The following is a 23513-nucleotide window of genomic DNA, read 5'->3' as shown; positions in this document are numbered from 1 at the left end:
AAAAGAGGCTTTGCAGGACCAGTTGCACAGATGAAGAGAGCCATGCCAGTTACGTATCACTCCTAACCCCTGCACCCCCTAGGCTTTATGTGCAGTTAACCCTTGCAGTGTGGACAAGCCCCACTACAAGGGTTTCTGTTGTCAGGTGCCCCACGTTGGGTTTCAAATAAGTCATAGCCACTAGACATAAATTAGTGTTAATTCACTATTGTAGTGTTTCTTCTTAACAGTCTAAAGAGCATCATAAATACACTGACTAACATCCATCCTGCAGTTTATAATAGTGATATCACCTATACCTTTTTCCGGTATTGAGTACGAGTAACGATATTTTGCTTTCGGTACTCGCCAATATGAGTACCAATACCGGTGCTTCTGCTGGCATGGAGCCGGCTTCCCGGGCAATCAGGAAGCTGGGCAGTATGAAATGAGCATTTTTTGAGTATTCTGTTGCACAAGAGCCAGCCTTCCTCTGCAGAAAACACTGGGAAACAAAAGGGAGGAAAGCACAACTGAAAAACGTGTGACAAAACGCTGCTTGGAAAATAACTTGGCAAGCACGCATCTATATGATTAAAAAAAACACTAAGGCTGCATTCACACCTAGGCGACAGCTTTTTTGCTCATCCCTACAGAAATGAATGCGATTTGTTTTGGGCAGTTTTTTTAGGACACAGAACGCTTAGTGTGAATGGCTTGTTCACGCTATAGGGTAACACACATTAAAAGGCACCATTATATATATATATAATTTTTTTCCATTTGACCTTAGAAAGGATAATTGGAGCGCAGCACTACCTGCAGCGCCACCTGCTGGTCAAATCTGGAACTTCTCCCCCAAGTCGTACACTTGATTATACCTTTTCACTACACTTCTAATAACAGTGATTTAAAAAAATAAGGTAAAACTGGTAGTAACGGTTGTATTAGACCCAAACGATAATTTATGAATCTGTGCCAATTCCAAATGTAACGTCTGCATTACACAACATACCTTCTGCCGGAAGAACGTGAGACGACCGGAATGAGATACAGAACAGAAGGGTAAAGGACCTTTAGTGACGGCGCGATCATGTGACCGATCGTCACATGTCTCCTTTCTATGCTTTTAAAGGGAGTGCCTGTTTTCTGTAAACTAAGACAAGCGTGTTTGCTTTTTCTGGAGACAATCATAACATTATAACATAAGGGAATGTGGTACTTCTAGTCTTTTGTTGCACTGAGCTCTGGATGAGTCCGCATTCAACCAGCTGTTATATGTGATGGTTCTTTGAAAAGCTGTGACAGCAGTAGATAGAGTGTTCATGTATATGCTTCAGCTCTTCAGCTCTGTGCTTGCTGCGAATAGTCAATTGAAACCCAAGGAGTTTATTATTATATTTGTTCAAACCAGTATTTATTAAAAAGAATGGCTGCAGATAGTGGCGGACCCAACCCAAAGAACAAAGGGATCTGGTGCAAGATTTCCCCCCCCCCAAAACCCACAAACACAGCGCTCTTCTCCCGCAGCGCTCGGCCGGCTATCACTTTCTTTCCTCCCCGCTGGGACACAGAGCAGCGCCCAGCGGGGAGGAAAGAAAGCACAGATGCGCCGCTGTTCAGCAGAAAAATGGCACTTTTGGAATTTAGCCAAAAGTGCCATTTCCGGCCGATATCTTTTGGTGGCCGATATATTGGTGCAGCCCTAATATTTACAGCAATGCAGAATGGCACAGGCTATAGAGGACTACACATCCCAGCAAACTTGGATTGTCAGATGTTAAGATCAGTATCTGGCGGGTGGCAGGCCCCCCATCTCTGTGCCGGGAGTGTCAGATGACACTCTCTGCCCCTCCCGCTCACAGCCGACGAGCCCAGCGGAGTGGGCAGGGACGTGTGGTGTGAACATGGAACAGGAAACAATTGCTTCTATATGCCCTGTACACATCATACGTGTGGAGATGTGCAGAAAAATACAACTCACTGGACATTAGGTGAACAAGCCGTGAAAGATCTATTTCCTGCTGCAGCAAAAACCTAAAAAAAGTTTGTATTTCTCATCACTTTCGGTTCCAGCATCAATGATCACCAGGACAAATAGCAATAAAAACAGGTTCTAATTGTGCCGTCTTAAAAAAAAGAAAAAGGGGGTTGGATTTAGATATAGTTTAAATACATATTTTGTCATGGGTTTAAAGGAGCGTGAAATACACTCATCCCAGTAGTTAGAGCCGATGAGCTCTATTGATGGAGAACTGAGCGATCACATACCGCTGATTGCTCAGTTCCAGGTCTTCTCCCTGTCAGTCACCACTCCCGGCGGGGATTCCTCCAATACTGACTGGAGAGGCAGAGCCAGCGTTCAATCAGGTGCCAGGGTAGATCCTGACAATATCCAATATTTGGGTTCTGGGTATGATGTTTGCAACAATGCTTCATGTTACACACTAAATTTGGGAGTAGCTGAGCCTTTATAGGAACAGTGCTTCAGCACTATGAGGAACTCCAGTGCCTGATTTAGAGTGTCTGGCTTTCCAGTGAAGCAGAGGTGCTGCACTTAATGCCTATCAGCAACTTTTCAGTAGGAACAGTTTCTTTAACCTTTCCACCCTTCACTGCAGTCAGAGACTGTAAATGAAAAAAAAAAACCTTTATTTAGCAATTTTTTACATTTCAGCAATTGCCCTATTTATTCGGCAATACAGCCAGTCTCCGGGTTACAAAGATAGGTTCTCTAGGATTGTTCTTAAGTTAAATTTGTATATAAGTTAGAACAGGTAATTTTTTTTAGTGTAACTCTAGCCCCCAAATTATTTTTTTTAACTTTGGATAGCATAGGGAAGGGTTAACCCCCTGTCACATTTGGTTGGCTGTCTGTGCCCATTTAGAATATTTCACCTCACTTTCTGTCCCGGTGACATTTGTATTTTGAAAAATTTGGGTTGTCGTGGAAACAAGAATTGGTGAAAAATCTTCAGTGGAGACACCTTTTTCCCATGATAACTCTTACAGGATTGAATTTCCCTTCCTAGGGGTAGATTTCCTCTCACTTCCTGTTGTCTCAAGGACTTAATTTCCATTTTCCAAACCTACTAGGAGACATAAATTGGGATGCAATCTTCCTGAATACGAACACTGAAGAAAAATGGGATAGCTTCAAGGATATTTGAAATAACAAAATTGCCCAGTGCATTCCATTTACCAATAAATTCAAAAAAGCGAAGGTTAGACCTGGGTGGTTAACTAGCAAGGTAAAACAACACATAAGGGAAAAGTAAAATATAAGTCAGAGCCTTCAGAAAATATAAGTCAGAGGGGTCAGCATCGGCATTCACAAACTACAAAGATTGCAACAAAAGATGTAAAAAAGCAATCAGGGCAGCAAAAATAGAATACGAGGAACAGATAGCAAAAGGAAGCCCAAGAAGTTCTTTAAATACACAAATAGCTAGAGCAATAGCAAGAGGACAGAACATGTAGGCCCCATAAAGGATTACGAGGGGAGGTCAGCTACCAGTGGACGTGGTGTATCTTTTTTTTTGATAAATTATTCGACACAGTACCCCATAAACTAAGGTCTATCGGGTTGGATGAAATTGTAAGTACATGGGTGGAAAATTGGCTGCAAGAACGGATCCACAGGGTCATAAATGGGCCATTTTCTAATTGGGCAAAGGTTGCGAGTGGGGTGCCTCACGGTTCAGTCCTGGGACCAATCTTGTTCATTTTATTCATCCACAACATAGAGATTGGACTAAAAAGATAGATTTCGGTTTTTGCGGATGATACAAAAAATTGTGTAGGGCAGTAAATTCTGAACAGAAGATAACTGCATTCCAACAGGACCTTAATAAAATGGAGGCATGGGCTACAAGATGGCAAATGCGATTTATTGTTGAAAAATGTAAGGTTATGCACATGGCAGCAAAAAACGCGTGCGCAAACTACTACATGGGGGTGCTACATTAGGGAAGTCGGACATGGAAAAAGACCTGGGGGTGCTCACAGATTTGGCAATAGTAAGCAATGCCAAAACAGCAGCCAGCAGAGAAAACCGGACATTGGAGTGCATTAAAAGAGGGATCGCAGTAAGAGATTAAAAAAAAAAAGTGATACTACCACATTATACACTGAGTGGCCAGATTATTATGACATGACGTTTGTAGGCAAATTAGCTATAAATTCACGCTGAAGTTGCTAGAGGGCCAGACCATTATAAATAGGGAAGCAGGTTGTTTACCACAACAGTAGAAGTGATTTTTTTTCTGAAGATATGGGTAAACAACGCGATTTAACAGCCTTTGAACGTGGGATGATTGTTGGCGCTAGGAGCCATGGAGCAAGTATCAGCAAAACAGCAGAATTCGTTAAATGTTCAAGAGCAGCTGTTGTTAAAGTGTTTAAAGACTAGACTGTCAGCCAAAAATCTGGGTCTGAACGTGCGAATTGTGTCCGTCAGCGACTAGTCAATGTTAGGGCAGAACGGAGAGTGGCAAGACTGGTACAAGACAACAGAAGGGCAACAGTGCATCAAATTACTGCAGATCTTAACCAGGGATCCTCTCAAATGATCTCTGAACGCACAGTTCGCCGTACACTGCATCGTATGGGATATCGAAGCCGAAGGCCTGTTCGATAACCTTTGCAGTTAACAAGATAAAACGTCTCTAATTCGCACAGGAACACAAGGATTGGACAGTCGAGCATTGGAAAAAAAAGTAATGTGGTCCGATGAATCACGTTTCCAGTTGCATCATGCAGATGGCAGAGTGAGAATTTGGCGGAAACAGCATGAAAGCATGCACCCCACATGCATGAGTACAACCCTGCAAGCTGGTGGGGCAGTGTTATGGTTTGGGGCATGTTTTCCTGGCATGATTTGGGCCCTTTAATGCGTGTGGAACAACGTCTGAATAGCACAACATACCAAAGTATTGTTGCTAATCAAGTTCATCCTTTCATGTTGATGGTGTATCCCAATGGAGATGGCTTCTTCCAACAAGACAATGCGCCATGCCACGGTGCTCGTATTGTGCAGGAGTGGTTTCAAGAACATGAGGGAGAATTTACCTTGCTTAGGTAGCCCCCACAATCACCAGATCTCAATCCAGTTGAGCATTTGTGGGACGAAGTTGAAAGAGCCATCAGGCAGCGGGGAGGGGTTTACTGTAGTAGTTGTGAAATTGTGGAATTCCCTTCCACCGAAGGTGGTCTCCACTGAGAACGATGACAAATTCAAGAAACTTGAGTTTCTTATTTCACTTAATTTACAGGGATATGGGCAGTGTTAGAGCAAGATAAATACAGACACACCATCACATACACACATAGGTTGAACTGTATGGACCCTTGCCTTTATTCAACTTCACCTACTATGTTACTTTGATAAAGTGAAAAAAATGTAAAAGAATTAAAGCAACAATGGCAAAAAACAGCAACAATAACTAAGGGGAGAAGGCAGAAGGAATTAATTAGGGAAGAACCAGGGGTCAAAAAGGAACATATTTTAATTTTTTTTTTACTTGCTTTAGCAACTAGGGTTGTTTTAACTGAATGCCAACGTGTTGAATGCCAAAGACACAGACTGAGGCTGAAGTGCTGGAACAAAGGGGAGGTAGGACACAGGTGAGGCAAGTTTAGGAGCTCTTCTTTTGCAGCAAAGCTTCATCTTGATCTTTTCTCTTACCTGACATGGTCACTTTAAGGATTAAAAAAAAAAAAAAAAGGCCTTGAGGCTGCTGGCTCAAAACAAGACTTCAAAATATCAATACGCCATATTTAATATTCATCTTACAAACTATTTTAGGGCCTATTTACACCAATCCGTTCCAGTATGTTAACAAAAACATTACGGCAACACACCACGCACACCTTGCAACGCAATGCTATTAATTGTTAATGGCACACCTGTGCAGCTTTATGCACATGCATTGCAACACAAAACTATGCTTTGTGGTGCACTGCATTGGAAAAAATGCTGCATGTTGGATTTTCTGTCCATTGTGGACATTGTTATTTGAATGAGTTGTCCTAATGCAACACATGACATAAGAAGCATGGCAAAACACTAGATCCATAACAAAAAAAAAATAAACAGACAAGGCTGAGAATTACAACGGGACTGGAGTCCAACAATGTTGAAAAAGAACACATTGTACTCCATCACGTGTTCTAATAATTTACTAATTAACATGAGTAAATTAATATTGCAAATAAAGCATACTGATTCGACAAATCATGTGTTTATCCAAAATGCATAACGTAGCAATTATGTTAGCACTATTAATGGCCAGCGCAGGGACAAACTGGCCATTATTCTTCATGGCGTGGTGCTAGTGTATGTGCAACGCTGCCAAGTATCAAGCTCCTAAGAGGTTTATCATGTGAAAAAACTAATGAACCAAAATTGGTTGTTGTCCAAGATCTGTATACCTACGGAGTTATTTTTCAAGGGCTGCAGGGTAGGAAATGTGTAGGGCATTTTAATTAAGTACACTTCTAGTACATCTGTCATGAAAGAATAATGAAGGCAGTCGTTACCGACCTCTTCTTTTAAAGGGTATGTAAACCGAAAAACAATGAACTTCTCTTATTTAGACCTTTTTGGCCTGTTATACCATTGAAAGTGTTATGTTAGATCTGCTTAAAAAAAAAAAAAAAAAAAAAAAAACAAAAAAATGCTAGAGTCAAGTGAAGACCTGCCCTATGATGAAAAAGCTGCTTCTGCATAGATACAGTACAGTGAGTGAACTACAACAGGATGAGAAACAAAAAACAAATGCAGTAACTGTAAACTTCATTATATTAAACATTTGTTTTTGGGTTTAGATAAGAATGCTAGTTCCCTGGCTGTAATGCAGATGTTTTGCCATTAGACACGTGCCAGGTCATGGACCCAGAACAAATATAGAGATTAAAAAAATGTATGACACAACATGCTTTTGCCAAGTCTGTGACTCAGACATACATACAGTGTCTGTAATACACATTTTCAGAAGCAGGCCAGCAATGGCAGTCCCAGTACTTATGACAGGTATACCTTTAAATCAAACACTTTGATTACCCTCTGGATAATTGTCTCTCTGCATAAACAGGTTGTAGACGAGCATAGCATATATTGCACTGATGCACGGAATAAATTAAATTTTAATTATATATACATAATTTACAAAAAAAATTAGCACTGATTACAAACATATGTTTTTAGTGACCATTGGATTTTACATATCAATACACAAGAATACCTGCCTCACTTTCTTTTTCACACAGGCAGTAAATTCAGAAATATACAGCAATATTGTTTTGGCAGCTTAGTATTCTAAATAATTCCTTTGAGATATAAAATAAAAAATGGCAATATGTGTCAGCATTATCAAAAGCAACCACATACTTCTTTTCCCCTTGCAAGAAAAATGGCATATGGATGGTGCTATAGCATCAAAGATATAGATATATGCACAAGGCACATTTTATAGACAGCTAGCAGCTTTCACTTAGACATTTTTATCTAATGCTTTTGGCAAGTGAGTGGACATCGTGGTGAGAGGCACACTTTCATCTGGAACGTGTCTATTTGGTTCTTTAGCAGATTCTTCAGGCTGCAAAACACAAAAGCACAAACAAAAAATTACTTTTTTTTTGACTGGTTTACCATTCACAGTTTTAAATTAATGTATTAGCATTTTAATATGGAGAAATGGATTTAACTAAAGAAGGAGAATTTAAACTCTGGGCATTGTTTTTTTTTACTGAATTCTCTTGTTTTGCATTACTACCCGTGTTCTTGATCCTGCATTTTCCCTCGGTTCGTGTCCCAGTGAAAAATACATCAATAAAAATCTGACATATCTAACCTCTCATTTTGTTAACCTTTCCCCATTTGTTCAGCAAAGAAAAAAAAATGCTTTGATATACAGAATAAGAAAATATATATATACTTATACACAAAAGGGTTTTAAGAATAAGTCCAGGGATTACCCTAGTTTACCCACAATCCTCCCTCACCCCCCTTAGCAGCATTTCCAAGCATAACTTTCCTTTTACCTCACCAGGCTTGTAAAATTATTGAAGTGACAGCTGCTGGGAGTGCCCTTCCTATTGATGTAAAGTGGAATACACAAAAATACAAAGTTTACTTTAGAATAAAACTGTATGCACCTTTTTTGAAATTGAACTGCACTGGAACGCATTGCAGTACCGCACATACCTTTTACAGCAAAATGTGTCAACTCGAAACTTAAAATTACTTTTCCCACCTTTTTTTTAATATAATCTTTTAAATAATTGTATGTATATTAAACATTTTAAATTAGTCACATGGATTTAAAATAACGTGAATTGTAAAACTCTAAGTATACACTGAGTGGCCATATTATTATGACCACCTGACGTTTGTAGGCAAATTAGCTATAATTTCGCGCTGAAGTTGCTAGAAGGCCAGACCATTGTAAATAGGGAAGAAAGGTTGTTTATCACGACAGTAGAAGTGATTTTTTTCTGAAGATATGGGTAAACAACGCGATTTAACATCCTTTGATTGTGGGATGATTGTTGGCGCTTAGAGCCATGGCGCGAGTATCAGCAAAACAGCAGAATTCGTTAAATGTTCAAGAGCAGCTGTTAAAGTGTTTAAAGACTGGACTGTCAGCCGAAAATCTGGGTCTGAACGTGCGAATTGTGGCCGTCAGCGACTATCAATGTTAGGGCAGAACGGAGAGTGGCAAGACTGGTACAAGACAACAGAAGGGCAACAGTGCAGTGTCAGATTCCTCGCATCACCTTTCAACATCTCGTGGAGTCACTAGGCGGCCCAACGAAGTCATCTCATGGCCCAACGAAGTACTGATGGGGTGGTCATAATAATCTGGTCACTCAGTGTATACACACATACACCGTATCTCACAGAAGTGAGTACACCCCTCACATTTTAGTAAATATTTTATTATATCATTTCATGTGATGACACAGAAGAAATTACACTTTGCTACAATGTAAAGTAGTGAGTGTACAGCTTGTACATTTGCTGTCCCCTCAAAATAACTCAACACAATAACTAAACTGCTGGCAACAAAAGTGAGTACAGCCTAACTGAAAAAGTCCAAATTGGGCCCAAAGTGTCAATATTTTGTGTGTCTACCATTATTTTCCAGCATTGCCTAACAAAACAATCTCAACTTAAGAAGTCCCCATGACCACTTCTTCAAGAAGCGACAAATAAGCTGTTTGCCTGGAGTTACGAGTGTTCTTTCCTGGTGTCTATTTAACCTCATGTATGAACAACATTACTCTAGCAACATACACTATATTGCCAAAAGTATTGGTGAGGTCAGGTACTGATGCTGGACAAAAAGGCCTCTGCTTTAGAAACTACTCAACATGCAGAGTCTTCGTTATCTGCCTCGACTATACCGTTAATAGGTAAAGTATGGTCAGGATATAAATTGTTGATGTATAGTACAGGATTTACTAAATTTACACCAATATGGGCTAACAAACAATTCCCAGAAGCATTTAAACTCTCAGGATTTCTTAATGGAAAGAGGCAGCGATTTGGACATTGTCACCAATTTATGTGCAAGGTTCCTTGGGCTCTATCAGTTAGTCCTGGTGTTTCTAATTTCCAACTTGTCTTAAATGGAGTTAATGGATACAATCTTTTAAGCAAATTTTACAAAAGGGGGATCATTTCTAATTATATATATATATATATGTATATATAATTAGTCCACTGTTTAATAATTTTTTATAATTCCCTTTATAGAGTAGAGGAGGTTGGGAAATAGATATAGGGAGACTAGAAGATGAAATATGGGAGGCAATTATGAGGTCAGTCCAAAAGGTATCCTTATCTGCTTCTCACAGATTGATTCAATTGAATTTTTTTCAATCGAACCCCGGAATTTATCTTTAAGATCAGTATCAGATCGAGTCAAAAATGTTCTAAATGGGCTGGGCACACTGATACATTTGCTGTGGTGCTGTCCCAAATAAATACGATTCTGGGAATCTATATTAAGTTATATAAATTGGATTTTTGAGGTCAATATACCTTCCACCCCCCTGGGGTGTATTTTCAGGGTCTTTGACCACTCTGAATAGGAGGGCTATAGAGTGTTGGCTGTACAAGAGCTCTATTTGTGGCACGTCAGGGGCTTATACTTAAGTGGACGGAAGCGTGTCCTCCGTCCAAGGGGGAATGGGTGACAGAAATTAATTGTTTAATCGATTTAGAAAAACACTTACCAACATAGGGGTATGCTGGAGACATTTGTACAAATTTGGGGAAAATGGTTATCTTCTCCGTATTCTATACCTCATGCATTCCATCATCTACATGACTTTTTTCTTTGGCTACTTATATAATATTATGTCTTATGTAAGAAGATAAATGCTCTAGTCTGGTCCACAAATCACCTGTGCTAATGCGTTATGGTATATTTTGTATGGTTATCTGAATTATTCATCATTGTTTTTGTTATAAGTAAAGCTCAATAAAACTAATTTATTTTAAGAAAAAAAATGGCCTAAGCAGCAAAGCTGGACCTAGCGCCATAACCTACTGTATGTGACCTAGACTAAAATCTGTCAACACTAAATTAAAACCTCCTCCACGTCAAGGTACTGGCCACATGGACTGGTATACACATTGGACACGCCAAACTCTAATATCCACATTGGAATTGGCCATGATACATGAGTGAAAGAATACTTAATAGGGTGCAAGTTGAACACTTTAATTCACATAAAAACCCCAGTGCATGCTCAAAAATCTAAATTTTACTTGTGCTTTTTTTTTGTAAAATTTGACATATAAAGAGCTCCATTTGTACATGGATTCTTGGCACTGGTGCGGATTACAGGTTACCATTACTTACAATACTGGCTTGGTGTCAAAGAACTTATGTACATTAGCGAACATGCCTGTTGTAAGAGTCAGCAAACTCGTAAACAGAAGCTTGTCCTCAAATCAATTTATTTCTTACCTGTGCTCAATTCCGTTTGTCAGAAGGCAACAACATAAAGATATAGTGCACACAGGACTTATGCTAGCCATATACTTGGTTATTTTGTTGTGCGCTTTCCATCCTTCTCAATGTTCAATGTAAATGATCAAACCCTGAAAGTCAAACAAAAACTACTACAGGGACACTTGAACAGCATTTTCCGGTTTTTTTTTTCTTCATGCCACAATATGTAATTTTGTCACTTGAAACTGGAAAACGACAAAACCATGGCAGTAGGTAAAAGCTTGTAGAAAAAAAACAAGTTGCAAGCAAATTTAACACATATATGGCCAGCATTAGAATTCCATAAATCTAGAACAGAACGCTTTATATGGCACCTGATCATTAACTTCCGGCCTGTACAGACAGATTGATATCATCTGTGCAAAGGCCCAACAGGTGAAGAGATACAGAGCGAGAGAAGCGAGAAAAAAGCTCCAGGAACATATAGATAAGTAGGTAAAAAACACCAGAAAAAGCTTGTGTTTGTATTTTGTCATTTTTTAAATCTAATTTAAATTGCTGTGCTGTTTAATGGTGTTGTCGGCTGCCTGGCTGTGATTTGTAGTCCTGTATAGCTGATGGTATTATGCATTACTTTTGTGTACTGTACTAATGGATTTGTAATCCTGTATAGCTGATTGTATTATTCTGCATTGCTTGTATGTAGGGATGTCCCAATACCGATACCAGTATCAGTGTCAGTGCATTTTCCCGAATATTCGTGAAAATACACCGATAGTGGCACTTTACACTTTTAAATAGACTCTGCTGGCGTAAGGTCCCGCGCAAGCTGGGGACCTCACAGCGGCTGTTTGCAGCGCCAATCTGGCCATACAACTCCTCCTCCTTCCCACCACCCGCATAGGCATAGTGAGACCCAACACAGCCCTGGGGAGAACCGTGCGCAGCCATAGTAAGACCGCACACAGCCATGGTGAGACTGCACCTGCCCATATGTAACCCTGGTGAGACCCCACACAGCCTCCTGACACCCCACATAGCCCTGGTGAGCAACACAGAGAATGTAGCTTCATATTGTTCTGCATTGCAGGGATTCGTAGTCCCTCTACGGTTGCAGCAGCAGCTGGGACCGGGCACTGGCGCTCCACCACTGTCCTAGAATCATTAGTCTGTGTTTTAGAGAAACTGACATCAAACGTAAAAGAAAAGAAGAAAAAGGTATCGGTAGTTGTTATCGGCGAGTATTTGAGCAAAAGTAATCGGTACTGGTAGTCTGGAGGGAAAAAAATGGTATTTTTGCATTCTTACTTGTATGTACTGATGGGATTTGTAGTCTACTATAGCTGATGGTATTATTCTGCATTGCTTGTATGTACCAAAGGGATTTGTAATCCTTTATAGCTGATGGTATTAACCTGCATTGCTTGTATGTACTGATGGTATTTGTAGTCCTCAATAATACCATCAGCGATAGAGGACTACAAATCTCAGCAATACATTATACAGCATAATACCGTCAGCTATACAGGAATACAAATCCCACCAGTACATAAAGCAATGCAGAATAATAGTATTATTAGGGCATTGGAGGCCCTGACACTTGCTGGAGTCACTAGAGACCACTAGAGCCATGTTAAAAATTGTTGAATAGTTATCATTGCCCTGACTCTTGCTGCAGGTTATTGGTGGTGGTTATTGGCATAAAATATGCAATTTATACAGTTCATTTTTATTTGCATTTTTTTCATTATCACGTTTGAGTTTTGCCTAAGGCCTCACAAAGTCTAGAGCCGCCTCTGGTTATAGTTACTTTAAAAGTCTCACCCTGTGTTTAAGGTAAGAAAGGTATGTGTCCCATCCTACTGTGATCACATTGATATAAATGACCCGAAACTTTGGAGGCAAGAAGTAGAAATTGATCATCTGTGCAGCAGGCCACACAGTCCAATCCGCCTAGAAGAAAAAAAACATAGTTAGTTAAAACGCCATGTAATTTTACATTTACATAAATGTATTACGATCAACAAAATGTTAAAACAAAGATTTAATGGAAAATCATTTATTGGAAGGACCAGTGTAGATTTTGAAGCTTACACAAATTAAAACCCAACTCTGCCCCCTTAGCCCCAATTACCACCCCCCTTGTAGGGAAGACAGTAGGAAAAGTGCCAAGAGCTGCATTTAGAATAGCATTTTTGTTTGAGAGCCTGAGCTCATCTCTTTAAAGAAAGAGTTAGCCTGGAGTTGGGGGTTTAAGCTTACAAGGTAAATATCAGTATAATAATAATAATAATAATAATAATAAACATGCAGACCACTTACTTTATAGAACTCCCAAAATTTGCCTTTAAATTCTATCCAACTGTCATCCAAGCTTTGCCCCTCCATGGAACCCATACCTGTGTATGAGAAAATAGTTCTTGCTTTTCATAAAATGGCCACTTAAATAAGACTGGTTTAGCTGTGTTGCAACAAGCATGAAACACAAAAACGACCATATGACAGCCAAGTAGGCTGTTCATCATTTGTTTCTTAACACTTGCCTCAGGGTACTAGTAAAAAAAAGGGTGTTTGTTATCTCTGTGTAATAATTGACCATTCATTACCCAGAAATCATTCCCAGAGATATTTTAGCATGTTTAAAAATCTGTATGAGCAATTAGCAATCATTTTGTTATTATGCTAAACATGTCCATTGTCCAGTCTCATAGAAGCTTTACAGATAATCCTAGAGATTTATAGCACAGAGCAGAACAGGCAGATTCACATGTCTTCCACCTCAGCAAAGCAAAACAGAAATGGCTACAGAGTAGAACTCTGTCTCATCAACCTTATCTTTTTCACAAATATTTGTCCATGCAAGCCTTTGTGCCACTGCCCACTATCTGAAGTACACATTCCAAGTATAATATATGGGAACATAGCCAAAAGCCAGCACCTTCTGTTGGCTGTAGCTTTAAAAGCTTGGAGCAGGATTCACATTTATGGCTGTAGGCGCCAGGTGTCCTGGTCCCACCTACTGGACAAGGTTTTGAAGCTTGTCCAATCTATCCTCCCTTTAAGCTGTTGGGCATCTTCTCCTGTAGATCTAAGAATCTTGCTTAATCTAACTAAAAATAGATTGAGTACTTATCTTAAATTTATTGCCAGCTTAATTTGACTGCAGTATAGAAAAGGTAAAGCAAAATTTGGAAACGTTACATGGGGACTTTTACTTACAGTGATCTAGCACAGAGCCATTTGACCCCCAGTGTAGCAGATACACTACCATTAGCTAGATGGAGGAACAAACATATAGAGAGCATCTGCTATTATTTTTTACACCATTGAGAAAAGTCCTTCATTGAGCAGATGCAAAATGTAAGTAAAATTAAAAAATCGGACAAAGCAAGGTCAAGTACATTCCTTAGGTGATGAAAAGAGAAATTTCCTACCACCCACTGCTCATGGCAGGTCATAAAGAAGCTTGCTGCTTTGTCACTTTTTTTTCTCTCATTCCCCTCCAGTAAAAAGTGATGTGCAGTTGTGTAGCCTCTTATATGTTTGTTTTAAAGCACAACTGCTGAAATGTTTAATAGGGCACTGAAGATATTTATTACAGAGACAAAAGATCTTACCTAAAAAGTACCAGAAGCCAAGAAAAGGGGAAGCCACCAGCTGGTCAGTTAACACCTTTTGCAATACAACTTTAATCCCCCGACCAGGAAGGGTCCTATCCAGCCATGAGTACCAGAAATGCATCATTGGACCCATTGAGCAGCCTATGGCAAACATACTACCTGGAAGGGAAGAGAAGTAGGCAAAAAATGAATAGTGAAAAATGTATGCCTGGATCAGCTTATGTTAATATACAGCTAACATGCATTTCCTACAAAATGAACTGATGTACAGTACTTGCTTCTTTGTACAATGCAGATAAAAAACAGTGCACACTGAAGCATAACAATGCTAACCATGTGAATGGTACCATTTATAAACAGTATACTCGTGGCAGTATACTGCATATTAACTAAGCTAAGCTTTGCCTTCCAGTGCTTTTTAGGGCATGAAAAGCACGGGGAGTTGATCTATTCAGTTCGTGGGTTTATTGCTAAACCATGACACTTCCAACAATGAGCATCCTAGGGAGCTACTGAAGCCAAGACCCGATGTTTTAATATGGCACCTGGGACTCAAATGGTAAAAAAAAAATGAAATCCTGCTTTAACCACTTAGTGACGGGAGACGTACGCTGTACGTCCCGTCACGAAGTGCTCAAATGACTGGCCACATATACTGTACATGACCAGTTATTTGCTGCTCTACAATGCTGGTAACCGCTGAGAATCAGCGGTTACCATTCATTAATGAATGCCTCAGTATAGAGGCATCCATTAATGAAAGAGTTAACCTTTTGTCTGAGAGTGAGAGCAGAGCCACATTTGCGGCTCTTGCCGTCACTCTGACAGCTGGTATAGATTGGGAAATCCCGATGTATACCGGCTTTTTTCTTTTTACTTTCAGCAATAGAAAAATAATGTATCAGTTTTCTGATCGTTGTTCAGAAAATCTTTAGTGACACTGATCCTGAAAAAGGAAATGGCAGGACAGAAGTGAGATGACAAAGCAGACTTGTTTTTGAAGGCGCATGCTTTAGGCCTGACATCCTTATCCTTTAACAACTTGGCTAGTGTTACTGTCCTAGAACAAGCATGTTTATATCAAGTGTCAGGGTGCAAAAGGATGACTTTCAAAACACATGAAATGGCAACTCCTATAGACTGCTTGGGATGGAAAATCTAACATAATCCACTATCAGTGGAGAACCAACCTTTACAGATAATATTTATCAATTTCACAAAGATTCCTCATCTGTTATTAGATTGTAACAATGATACCTGTTCGTAACCAGTCTCTTTGTTTTTCTGGGTTTCTTCGCTTTTCTCTTGTCTGCTGGATGATGTCACCAATGCCCAGCAGGGCTCCACAGCTAACCGTGTTGGTGACCAACAAAAATCGACCCGTAAAGAGAGGCTTCCAATAGCCAGACACTCGAGCCAGCAGCAATCTTCCCTGGGGAAGCATCCTGGCCAAATGTTACAGACCACAAGAGACACTGCAGCATTGACCTGGAACATAAAAATCAGATGTTTATATGGAAAAATAAAGTAACAAAAACATGAAACAAGGTTTCCAATTTAAAGAAAAATCTCTATGTACAGCTCTAATAAAAGCACTGGGTGGAGGTTAAAAAAAGATGCACAGAGGGGGATTTATGGAAACTGAAATCAAAGTATGAATGTGTTGCCTAAACAGAAAGAAAAAAAGAAAAAATAGCATTATTTTTTGTATTAATGATCTACAGAGCGAGAAGGAGAACTACTGCTTAATTATGTTTTCTTTATCTTTGGCTTATATCACTACACCAACTATCAGACGGTCACCTCCCACTTGTGAGGGTCAAAAAGCAGGTAAATATTCCATCTCATTTCTTACTACCCCAGTGTGTTATAAATACCTAATAGGAGAACAGGTTGCTGGCAATGACATCATTTTAATGCTTAGACAAAAGGAAATATAGCTGATGCCATAAAGAGTTTGTAGAAAAAGAGAACTGTTGCTTCTCAAAATTACCAATCAGAAAAAATATTTTGGCCCATTTTGCATTTGGCCTGCAGCATTCCTATACATCTAAACAATAAATCATGATGTCACTTTGGCCCAAGATGAAAGTGCCCTTGCAGAAATTGCCTGAAGGTTAGCTGGAATTGGCCTGTGAATATAACATGAGTTATGCATACTGCAACTTATGGGGAATGGTGGTGCGCTGCTCTGGAGAAAATGGTGCAGAATAGATTTTTGATCTGTTGTGGTAAGTTAGACAGTTTAGTAAAATGAATGGACTACCTTAACTTGCATGCATTTAACACATTGCAACAGACCTGAGTTGGAGTGAAAAGGCCTGAAATCACAACAATAATCATCTAATGCTAGCAGTTTGGGAGAAAGAAACGGCCATCTTTCTTCCAGTTTTTGGTTCTTTCTGGGCACATAATATTACAGCTTTCAAGTTGGTCCCCTACTGTGATCTTTGGTGTCATCCACCATTATCTACATCACTAAAGGACACAATAGTAACAAAGGGGCTGGTGGATGAAACCGCTGCGCACGGCATGGATCACAGGCTTCTGGCACACTTAAAAGTGTTTGCTGCAGGCTGTAGCTCTGCAAGATGGTGAAGATCAGAAAAACAGACAGTGCCATAAGGTGCAAGAATGCGCAGCAGAGCACACTAACCTCTGTGAACTCTCCTCCAGCAATGTGAAATATGTGCTCCACTAGTTGCTGATACTGTCATCTTATATCGGTCTTCTTGGTCTGCAATATTCTGTCTTCTCCAATGGACCTGATGCCTTGGCAGATGCGCATGCGCAGGAATTACTTTATCAGTGGCCACCCAATGGCAGAAGAGGATTTCTGGGAAGATGGAAGTGGCAGTGGGGGAGAGAGGATTCATAACAGTGCTGAAATACTTTTCACATTACTTTGCACATTATGACAAAAACTCCACCCAGCAGTTTACTAGCACTTTAAGTAAGAACATACATTGTTTTTACTTAAAGAACAATGGGGGGAATTTATCAAAACTGGAGCAGCTGTACATGGCAACCAATCAGCATCTCTCTTCAGTTTGTTCAGTATAGATTTGAAAATGAAAGAGAGAAGCTGATTGGGTGCCATTAGGAGGTGCAACAACTAATCAATTAAATCGATTATAATCGATGATGAGAATCGTTGGCAACGATTCTCATCTTCGATTAGTTGCTTTTCGATTAGTTGCAGCCGCCGCTCTGCTCCTCAGCTCTCCTCTCCGCTGGCTGCAGCGGTCTGTGTCCTTTTCAATCCCCCGCCTGTGTCGGCAGAGGCAGGTGGGACACAGACTACTGCAGCCAGAACCAGCGGGGAGCAGAGACGGCTGTGACTCTGCACTCCCCCCGCTGCCCCCTCTACCTTAGCAGCCGCTCTGTATCTCCTCTTCCCCTGCTCGTTCTTCCTCTTCTTCCTCTGCCCGGTGCCGTTCAGCCGCTTTAGCCCCACCCCCGTTGCAACTAGAGGCTGGGAGCCATACCCAGCCTATTGGATATTTTAAAATGCAATAGCCGGCTGGCTATTGCACCCGCCCACTGGCTGCTGTCAATGCTGTACTGCAATACCCTGTGTTCCAGTACAGTGCGATTGCAAACAATGTGCATACTGTTTTATTCTGAAGTAAACTAGATGTCTGTAAAGCTGCATTTGTGTATTTTATTTTAAATAAATGAAGGTATTTTTTTTTATTCTATCCAGTTAAGTGATAAATTGAAGTTAATAATCGTCTAACGAATCGATTATGAAAATAATCGTTAGCTGCAGCCCCAGTTTCCATGCACAGCTGCTCGCGGTTTGATAAATTCCCTTCAATGTATTGTATTTAGTAGAGCTGCAGCTAACGATTATTTTCAAAATCGGTTAGCCGATTATTAAGTTCGATTAATCGGTTAATCGGATAAACAATTAAAAAAAAAAAAAAATGGCTCCAGTGATGGACTACTAGTTTGTATTGAGATTGTAGTCAATCACAGGAGCAAGCTTGGTGGAAGCCGATTAATCGATTATTGAAAAAGTTGACAACTTTTTCAATAATAGATTATAATCGATTATGTCGATTAGTTGTTGCAGCCCTAGTATTTAGACAATATTTGCTTATCCTGGAGCTCACCTTTAAAAGTGAAACTAAACTCAGGAGTTAAATCTTCAAAATGCATTCAATTGCCTTAACTAGTAACAAAAATGTATCATCTCTGAATTGGTGCCGACACTGTCCTTCCTTCTGGAGGGTGGATACATTTGTTGTAAAGTAGCCACTGCTCCAAGCTCGCTCCTGTGATGGAGTGCAATGGCAATACAAATTAGTAAACCAAACATGACATTGCACTCCATCACAGGAGCGAGCTTGGAGCGGTGGCTACTTAACACAAGTAGCCACCCTCCAGAAGGAAGGACAGTGTCAGTATGAATTCAGAGATGATTTGAGGATCTAAGAGTTTAGTGTCATTTTAAGGCCTCATTCACACAGCTAAGTGTTGGCCCGTACAAATCCCGGCGGCGTGCTCGACCGTATCGGGCGGTTCCCGGGAAGGACAGGTGCTGTGTGTGATTGTACGCATCAGCCTGTTCTGCTCTATGGGAGTACGCGGCTGTGCGCTCACCCGAGCTGCACATCTGTGCGGGTGTCCGTGCTCGTATGCAGAAAGGATGGATCTTGGCTGCGTCCGAGCAAGGACAACCGCACGGATGTGCAGCTCGCGTGAGCGTACTCCCATAGAGAAGAACAGGCAGCTGCGCAAAATTATACGCTGCTCCTGTCCTTCCCGAGAACGGCCCGATACGGCCGAGCACGCCGCCCAGATCTGTACGGGCCAACACTCTGTGTGAATGAGGGCTAAATGAACATCACCAGTTTCTGGGCACTCAGCACTGTCAATAACATCTTACTTGAAAGTAAATGTTTACCAACAATGTACAAAGCAAAATATTTCTACATTGATAATGTTCTTCAACTTCATCATACCCATAGTCTTGGTACAATTATATATAAAAGCTGAATTCCCCTTTACCACCCACAACAACACTAGCTTGAGGTTGTCTACCTGTTGCATCAGACAGTGCCCATGCATTGAAATGGAGAGATATTACAATACCAAAGGAGATATCCACGATAGCAATAGCGTAACACAGATGTACAATGGGATCACTCAAAAGGCTAGTGGGCAAATAACTAGGTGGGCCAACCATGCGTCCCAAGGGACTAACGAGGGGTAGCATAAGGAGTGTGACTAAGGAGCGGAAGAGAAGGAAAGCCTAAAGGTGTATGAATATTTCAATCTAACGATTTAGTCCCTCCATGAAATCCCCACATGATACAGCAGAGAACGATACATTGTTAACGTCTTCAGTGAAGAATACCATACCTTCTACGAGGAGTCAGGTGTGTCTACAGAGACCAGCACATCACACGACCAGCAGAACAACTCACTCAGCGCCGAGGCATTGAAGAGCAGAGCATTGGTCCCGGAACACCGGTGTTCATGCAGTCACATGGGGGATCTGTTCCTGGTAAGCCCGAAGACACACCCACTACCCCTCTCTTCACTAACCATGCGCGATTTTCCCGAGCACGCAGTCGCGGACATGTCTGCCATAATGGTATCTGCAGCCCAGAGGTCACCGCAGCAACGCTTCTTTCTGTTAACCTCTTCTACGGTATTACTAGCAACAGATTGTTCCATTAACCCCTCCACCACAAGCAGCTTCTCATTCCTTTATAACCCCTCCACCACCAACAGCTTCTCATTCCTTTATACCCCCTCCACCACCAGCAGCTTCTCATTCCTTCAACCCCTCCACCACCAGCAGCTTCTCATTCCTTCAACCCCTCCACCACCAGCAGCTTCTCATTCCTTCAACCCCTCCACCACCAGCAGCTTCTCATTCCTTCAACCCCTCCACCACCAGCAGCTTCTCATTCCTTCAACCCCTCCACCACCAGCAGCTTCTCATTCCTTCAACCCCTCCACCACCAGCAGCTTCTCATTCCTTCAACCCCTCCACCACCAGCAGCTTCTCATTCCTTCAACCCCTCCACCACCAGCAGCTTCTCATTCCTTCAACCCCTCCACCACCAGCAGCTTCTCATTCCTTCAACCCCTCCACCACCAGCAGCTTCTCATTCCTTCAACCCCTCCACCACCAGCAGCTTCTCATTCCTTCAACCCCTCCACCACCAGCAGCTTCTCATTCCTTCAACCCCTCCACCACCAGCAGCTTCTCATTCCTTCAACCCCTCCACCACCAGCAGCTTCTCATTCCTTCAACCCCTCCACCACCAGCAGCTTCTCATTCCTTCAACCCCTCCACCACCAGCAGCTTCTCATTCCTTCAACCCCTCCACCACCAGCAGCTTCTCATTCCTTCAACCCCTCCACCACCAACAGCTTCTCATTCCTTTATAACCCTTCCACCACCAGCAGCTTCTCATTCCTTTATAACCCCTCCACCACAAGCAGCTTCTCATTCCTTTATAACCCCTCCACCACCAACAGCTTCTCATTCCTTTAACCCCTCCACCACCAACAGCTTCTCATTCCTTTAACCCCCACCACCAGCAGCTTCTCATTCCTTTATAACCCCACCACCACCAACAGCTTCTCATTCCTTTATAACCCCTCCACCACCAGCAGCTTTTCATTCCCTTAACCCCTCCATCACCAGCAGCTTCTCATTCCTTTAACCCTCCACCACCAGCAGCTTCTCATTCCATTAAAACCCCTCCGCCACCAGCAGCTTCTCATTCCTTTAACTCCCAAACCCCTCCCACCCCCCTAAAAAAAAACCAAAAAGTGTCCATCAATGCAATCCATCTCAAGTTGTCCAGCGATGTAGATCCTCGTCAATCACAATGAACAACGGCCGCCGACTCCCAGCTCACTCCTGTGATGGACCACAATCTTAATACAAATTAATAAAATAAATGTGAGATTGCAGTCCATCATGGGAACGAGCTTGGAGCGGTGGCTACTTTAGAACACACACAGGGACCATGGGGAACAAAAGTAGCCACCGTCCAGAAGGAAGGACAGTGTCAGGACCAATTCTGAGATGATTTGAGGATCTACAGCCGAGTTATACATAAATAAGATACATTTGTGTGAATAGTTAGGCTACTTGAATGCAATTTTAAGATTTAACTCCTGAGTTTAGTGTCACTTTAAGGGAGATGAAGAACTTAAATGTACCCTTATCTGTCACTCTTACCTGTGCCACGGTGCTGGGTTTTTCCCTGTGTCCGAGGTGCTTGGTTCCCAGCCAAGTGCAGGTCTCCGGCCTGCAGCCAATCCTTTCTCAGCCTCTCCCTTAAAGAGATAGCACACCTGTTGCTTGGGATTCGGACAATGTGTCAGTTGTACCTGCCGAACCCCCTGTGTTTGCTTTGTGCATTCCGTGTACCTCCAGTGCTTCCTAGTTGACTTTGTGCATCCCGTGGACCCCCTGTGCTTCCTGAAGTTGCTTTGTGCATTCCGAGAACCCCCAGTGCTTCTTAGTTTGCTTTGTGCATCCCAAGACACCCTTGTGTTCCTTGCGTTTACCACAAGTGACTCCCTTATCCCTTCCCCGGACTCTTCCACGCTCCCGTGGCCTTCCTGTATTTACCACTAGTGCCTCCATCATTGAACTTGCTTGCATTCCCAGTGTGAACCTGCGTTTATCACAAGAGACTTACCATATCTTTCCTGGACCCCTCTTGTGCTTCTCCATGTATCACAAGAGATTGCCTGTTTCTTCACTGGACTCCCCTGCATTCCCAATGTAAACCTTTTGTTTATCAAAAGAGACTTCTCGTGTCTACTCTGGACTCCTCTGCACTTTCGTATGTTCCTCTGTATATCACAGGAGCTTTCTTTGTGTCATCTCTGGACTCCCCTGCATTCCCAGTGTGATCCTGTGTTGATCAGTAGTGACATCGTTGTACCTTTCCTGGACTCTTTGCTTTGCACTGCACTAGATGCACCTGTGTTTGACGCTTACATCCTGCTTTCTGAGAATCCCTGTGCACTGCTGTTATACCTGAACTATTGATTCCAGTGTTTTCTTTGGACTCCTCTGTGCTCCTAGTGCACTCCTGTGTTTACTGCAAGAGAGCTGCAATTCATGAGTGAGCTGTGAGTTGAACTGAGCCGCCTGTGAGTACCTGTAAGTCTCTACACGCTCTGTTCAGACAGTTCTCCCTGTGCATCATCTGCTGACTTAATCAGCAGGGTTGTAAAATACTCTCCTCTGTGAACCAGTGATCCCGTACCTCTGTGTTGAATCACAACCCTTCCTTGTTTGCTACTGCATGCAGAATCTCAGTGCTGTCTCATGTCGCTTTAGTGAGTGCATTCTAAGCCCCTGTGTCACTTGTGACTTTTACTATTGCTATAGATGTTCACAGTGTTCTCATACTCTGCGCCTCTATCACACCCCCAGCAAACATGCAGTCATTCTGGTCTGTACTCTTGCTGTGTCTCTGGTGTCGCTCCGTATTCTGTCAGTAACCACCCCCTTTGTCTCTTCATACTGTACTAATCTACTCATTCACATATCAATATGGATGTCACACCACTACCTCAAACTCAATCTATCCAAAACTGAGCTTATCCTCCTCTCCGTGTTCCCTCACCAGACTTCTCCATCACAATCAACAGCACTACGATCAAACCCTCCCCCCAAGCCAGCGTGCTCCGAGTAATCCTTGATTCTGTGCTCTCCTTTCAGCCCCACATCCAATCACTATCTAAATATTGCCGAATCAATCTCTGTAACATTACAGAAATTTGCCCCTTTTTAACAAACAACACCACAAAGCTTCTAATTCACTCCCTTGTAATCTCTCACCATGACTACTGTAACTCCCTCCTTGTTGGCCTGCCACTAAACAGGCTATCCCCCCTTCAGTCTGTCATGAATGCTGCTGCCAGACTCATCCACCTTACAAACCGTTCAGTGTCT

General features: G+C 41.7%; 2 protein-coding genes across 2 annotated transcripts in view; both read right to left on the bottom strand.

Annotated features, from left to right (window-relative positions):
* Positions 1–7438: 7438 nt before the first annotated feature.
* LOC108789011 (mpv17-like protein 2) lies at positions 7439–19974 on the bottom strand. Its single transcript, XM_018558926.1, has 6 exons — positions 19937–19974; positions 15824–16054; positions 14564–14725; positions 13269–13345; positions 12771–12899; positions 7439–7577 (listed from the first exon to the last, which is right to left on the bottom strand). The coding sequence occupies exons 2-6, from the start codon at positions 16008–16010 to the stop codon at positions 7473–7475; spliced, it is 660 nt and encodes a 219-aa protein (XP_018414428.1). The 5' UTR covers positions 16011–16054; positions 19937–19974; the 3' UTR covers positions 7439–7472.
* Positions 15332–23513, bottom strand: part of IFI30 (IFI30, lysosomal thiol reductase) — a 37043-nt gene continuing 28861 nt past the window's right edge. Inside the window, exon 8 of the mRNA XM_018558925.1 lies at positions 15332–15343. The gene's annotated coding sequence lies outside the window, so the exon portion shown is untranslated. The remainder of the gene's footprint in view (positions 15344–23513) is intronic.

Source organism: Nanorana parkeri, unplaced genomic scaffold (genome assembly GCF_000935625.1).
Source record: "Nanorana parkeri isolate BGI_ZX_2015 unplaced genomic scaffold, ASM93562v1 scaffold369, whole genome shotgun sequence".
In the NCBI taxonomy this organism is placed as follows: Eukaryota; Metazoa; Chordata; class Amphibia; order Anura; family Dicroglossidae; genus Nanorana; species Nanorana parkeri.
This window is presented reverse-complemented; position numbering and strand designations above follow the sequence as displayed.

Excerpts from the sequence above, each read along its gene's own strand:
- LOC108789011 (XM_018558926.1), bottom strand. The coding sequence starts at position 16,010 with ATGCTTCCCCAGGGAAGATTGCTGCTGGCTCGAGTGTCTGGCTATTGG. Across the intron at positions 14,726-15,823 it reads AAGAGACTGGTTACGAACAG|GTAGTATGTTTGCCATAGGC; the intron begins GTATCATTGTTA and ends CTTCCCTTCCAG. Across the intron at positions 12,900-13,268 it reads AATTTTGGGAGTTCTATAAA|GCGGATTGGACTGTGTGGCC; the intron begins GTAAGTGGTCTG and ends TTTTTCTTCTAG.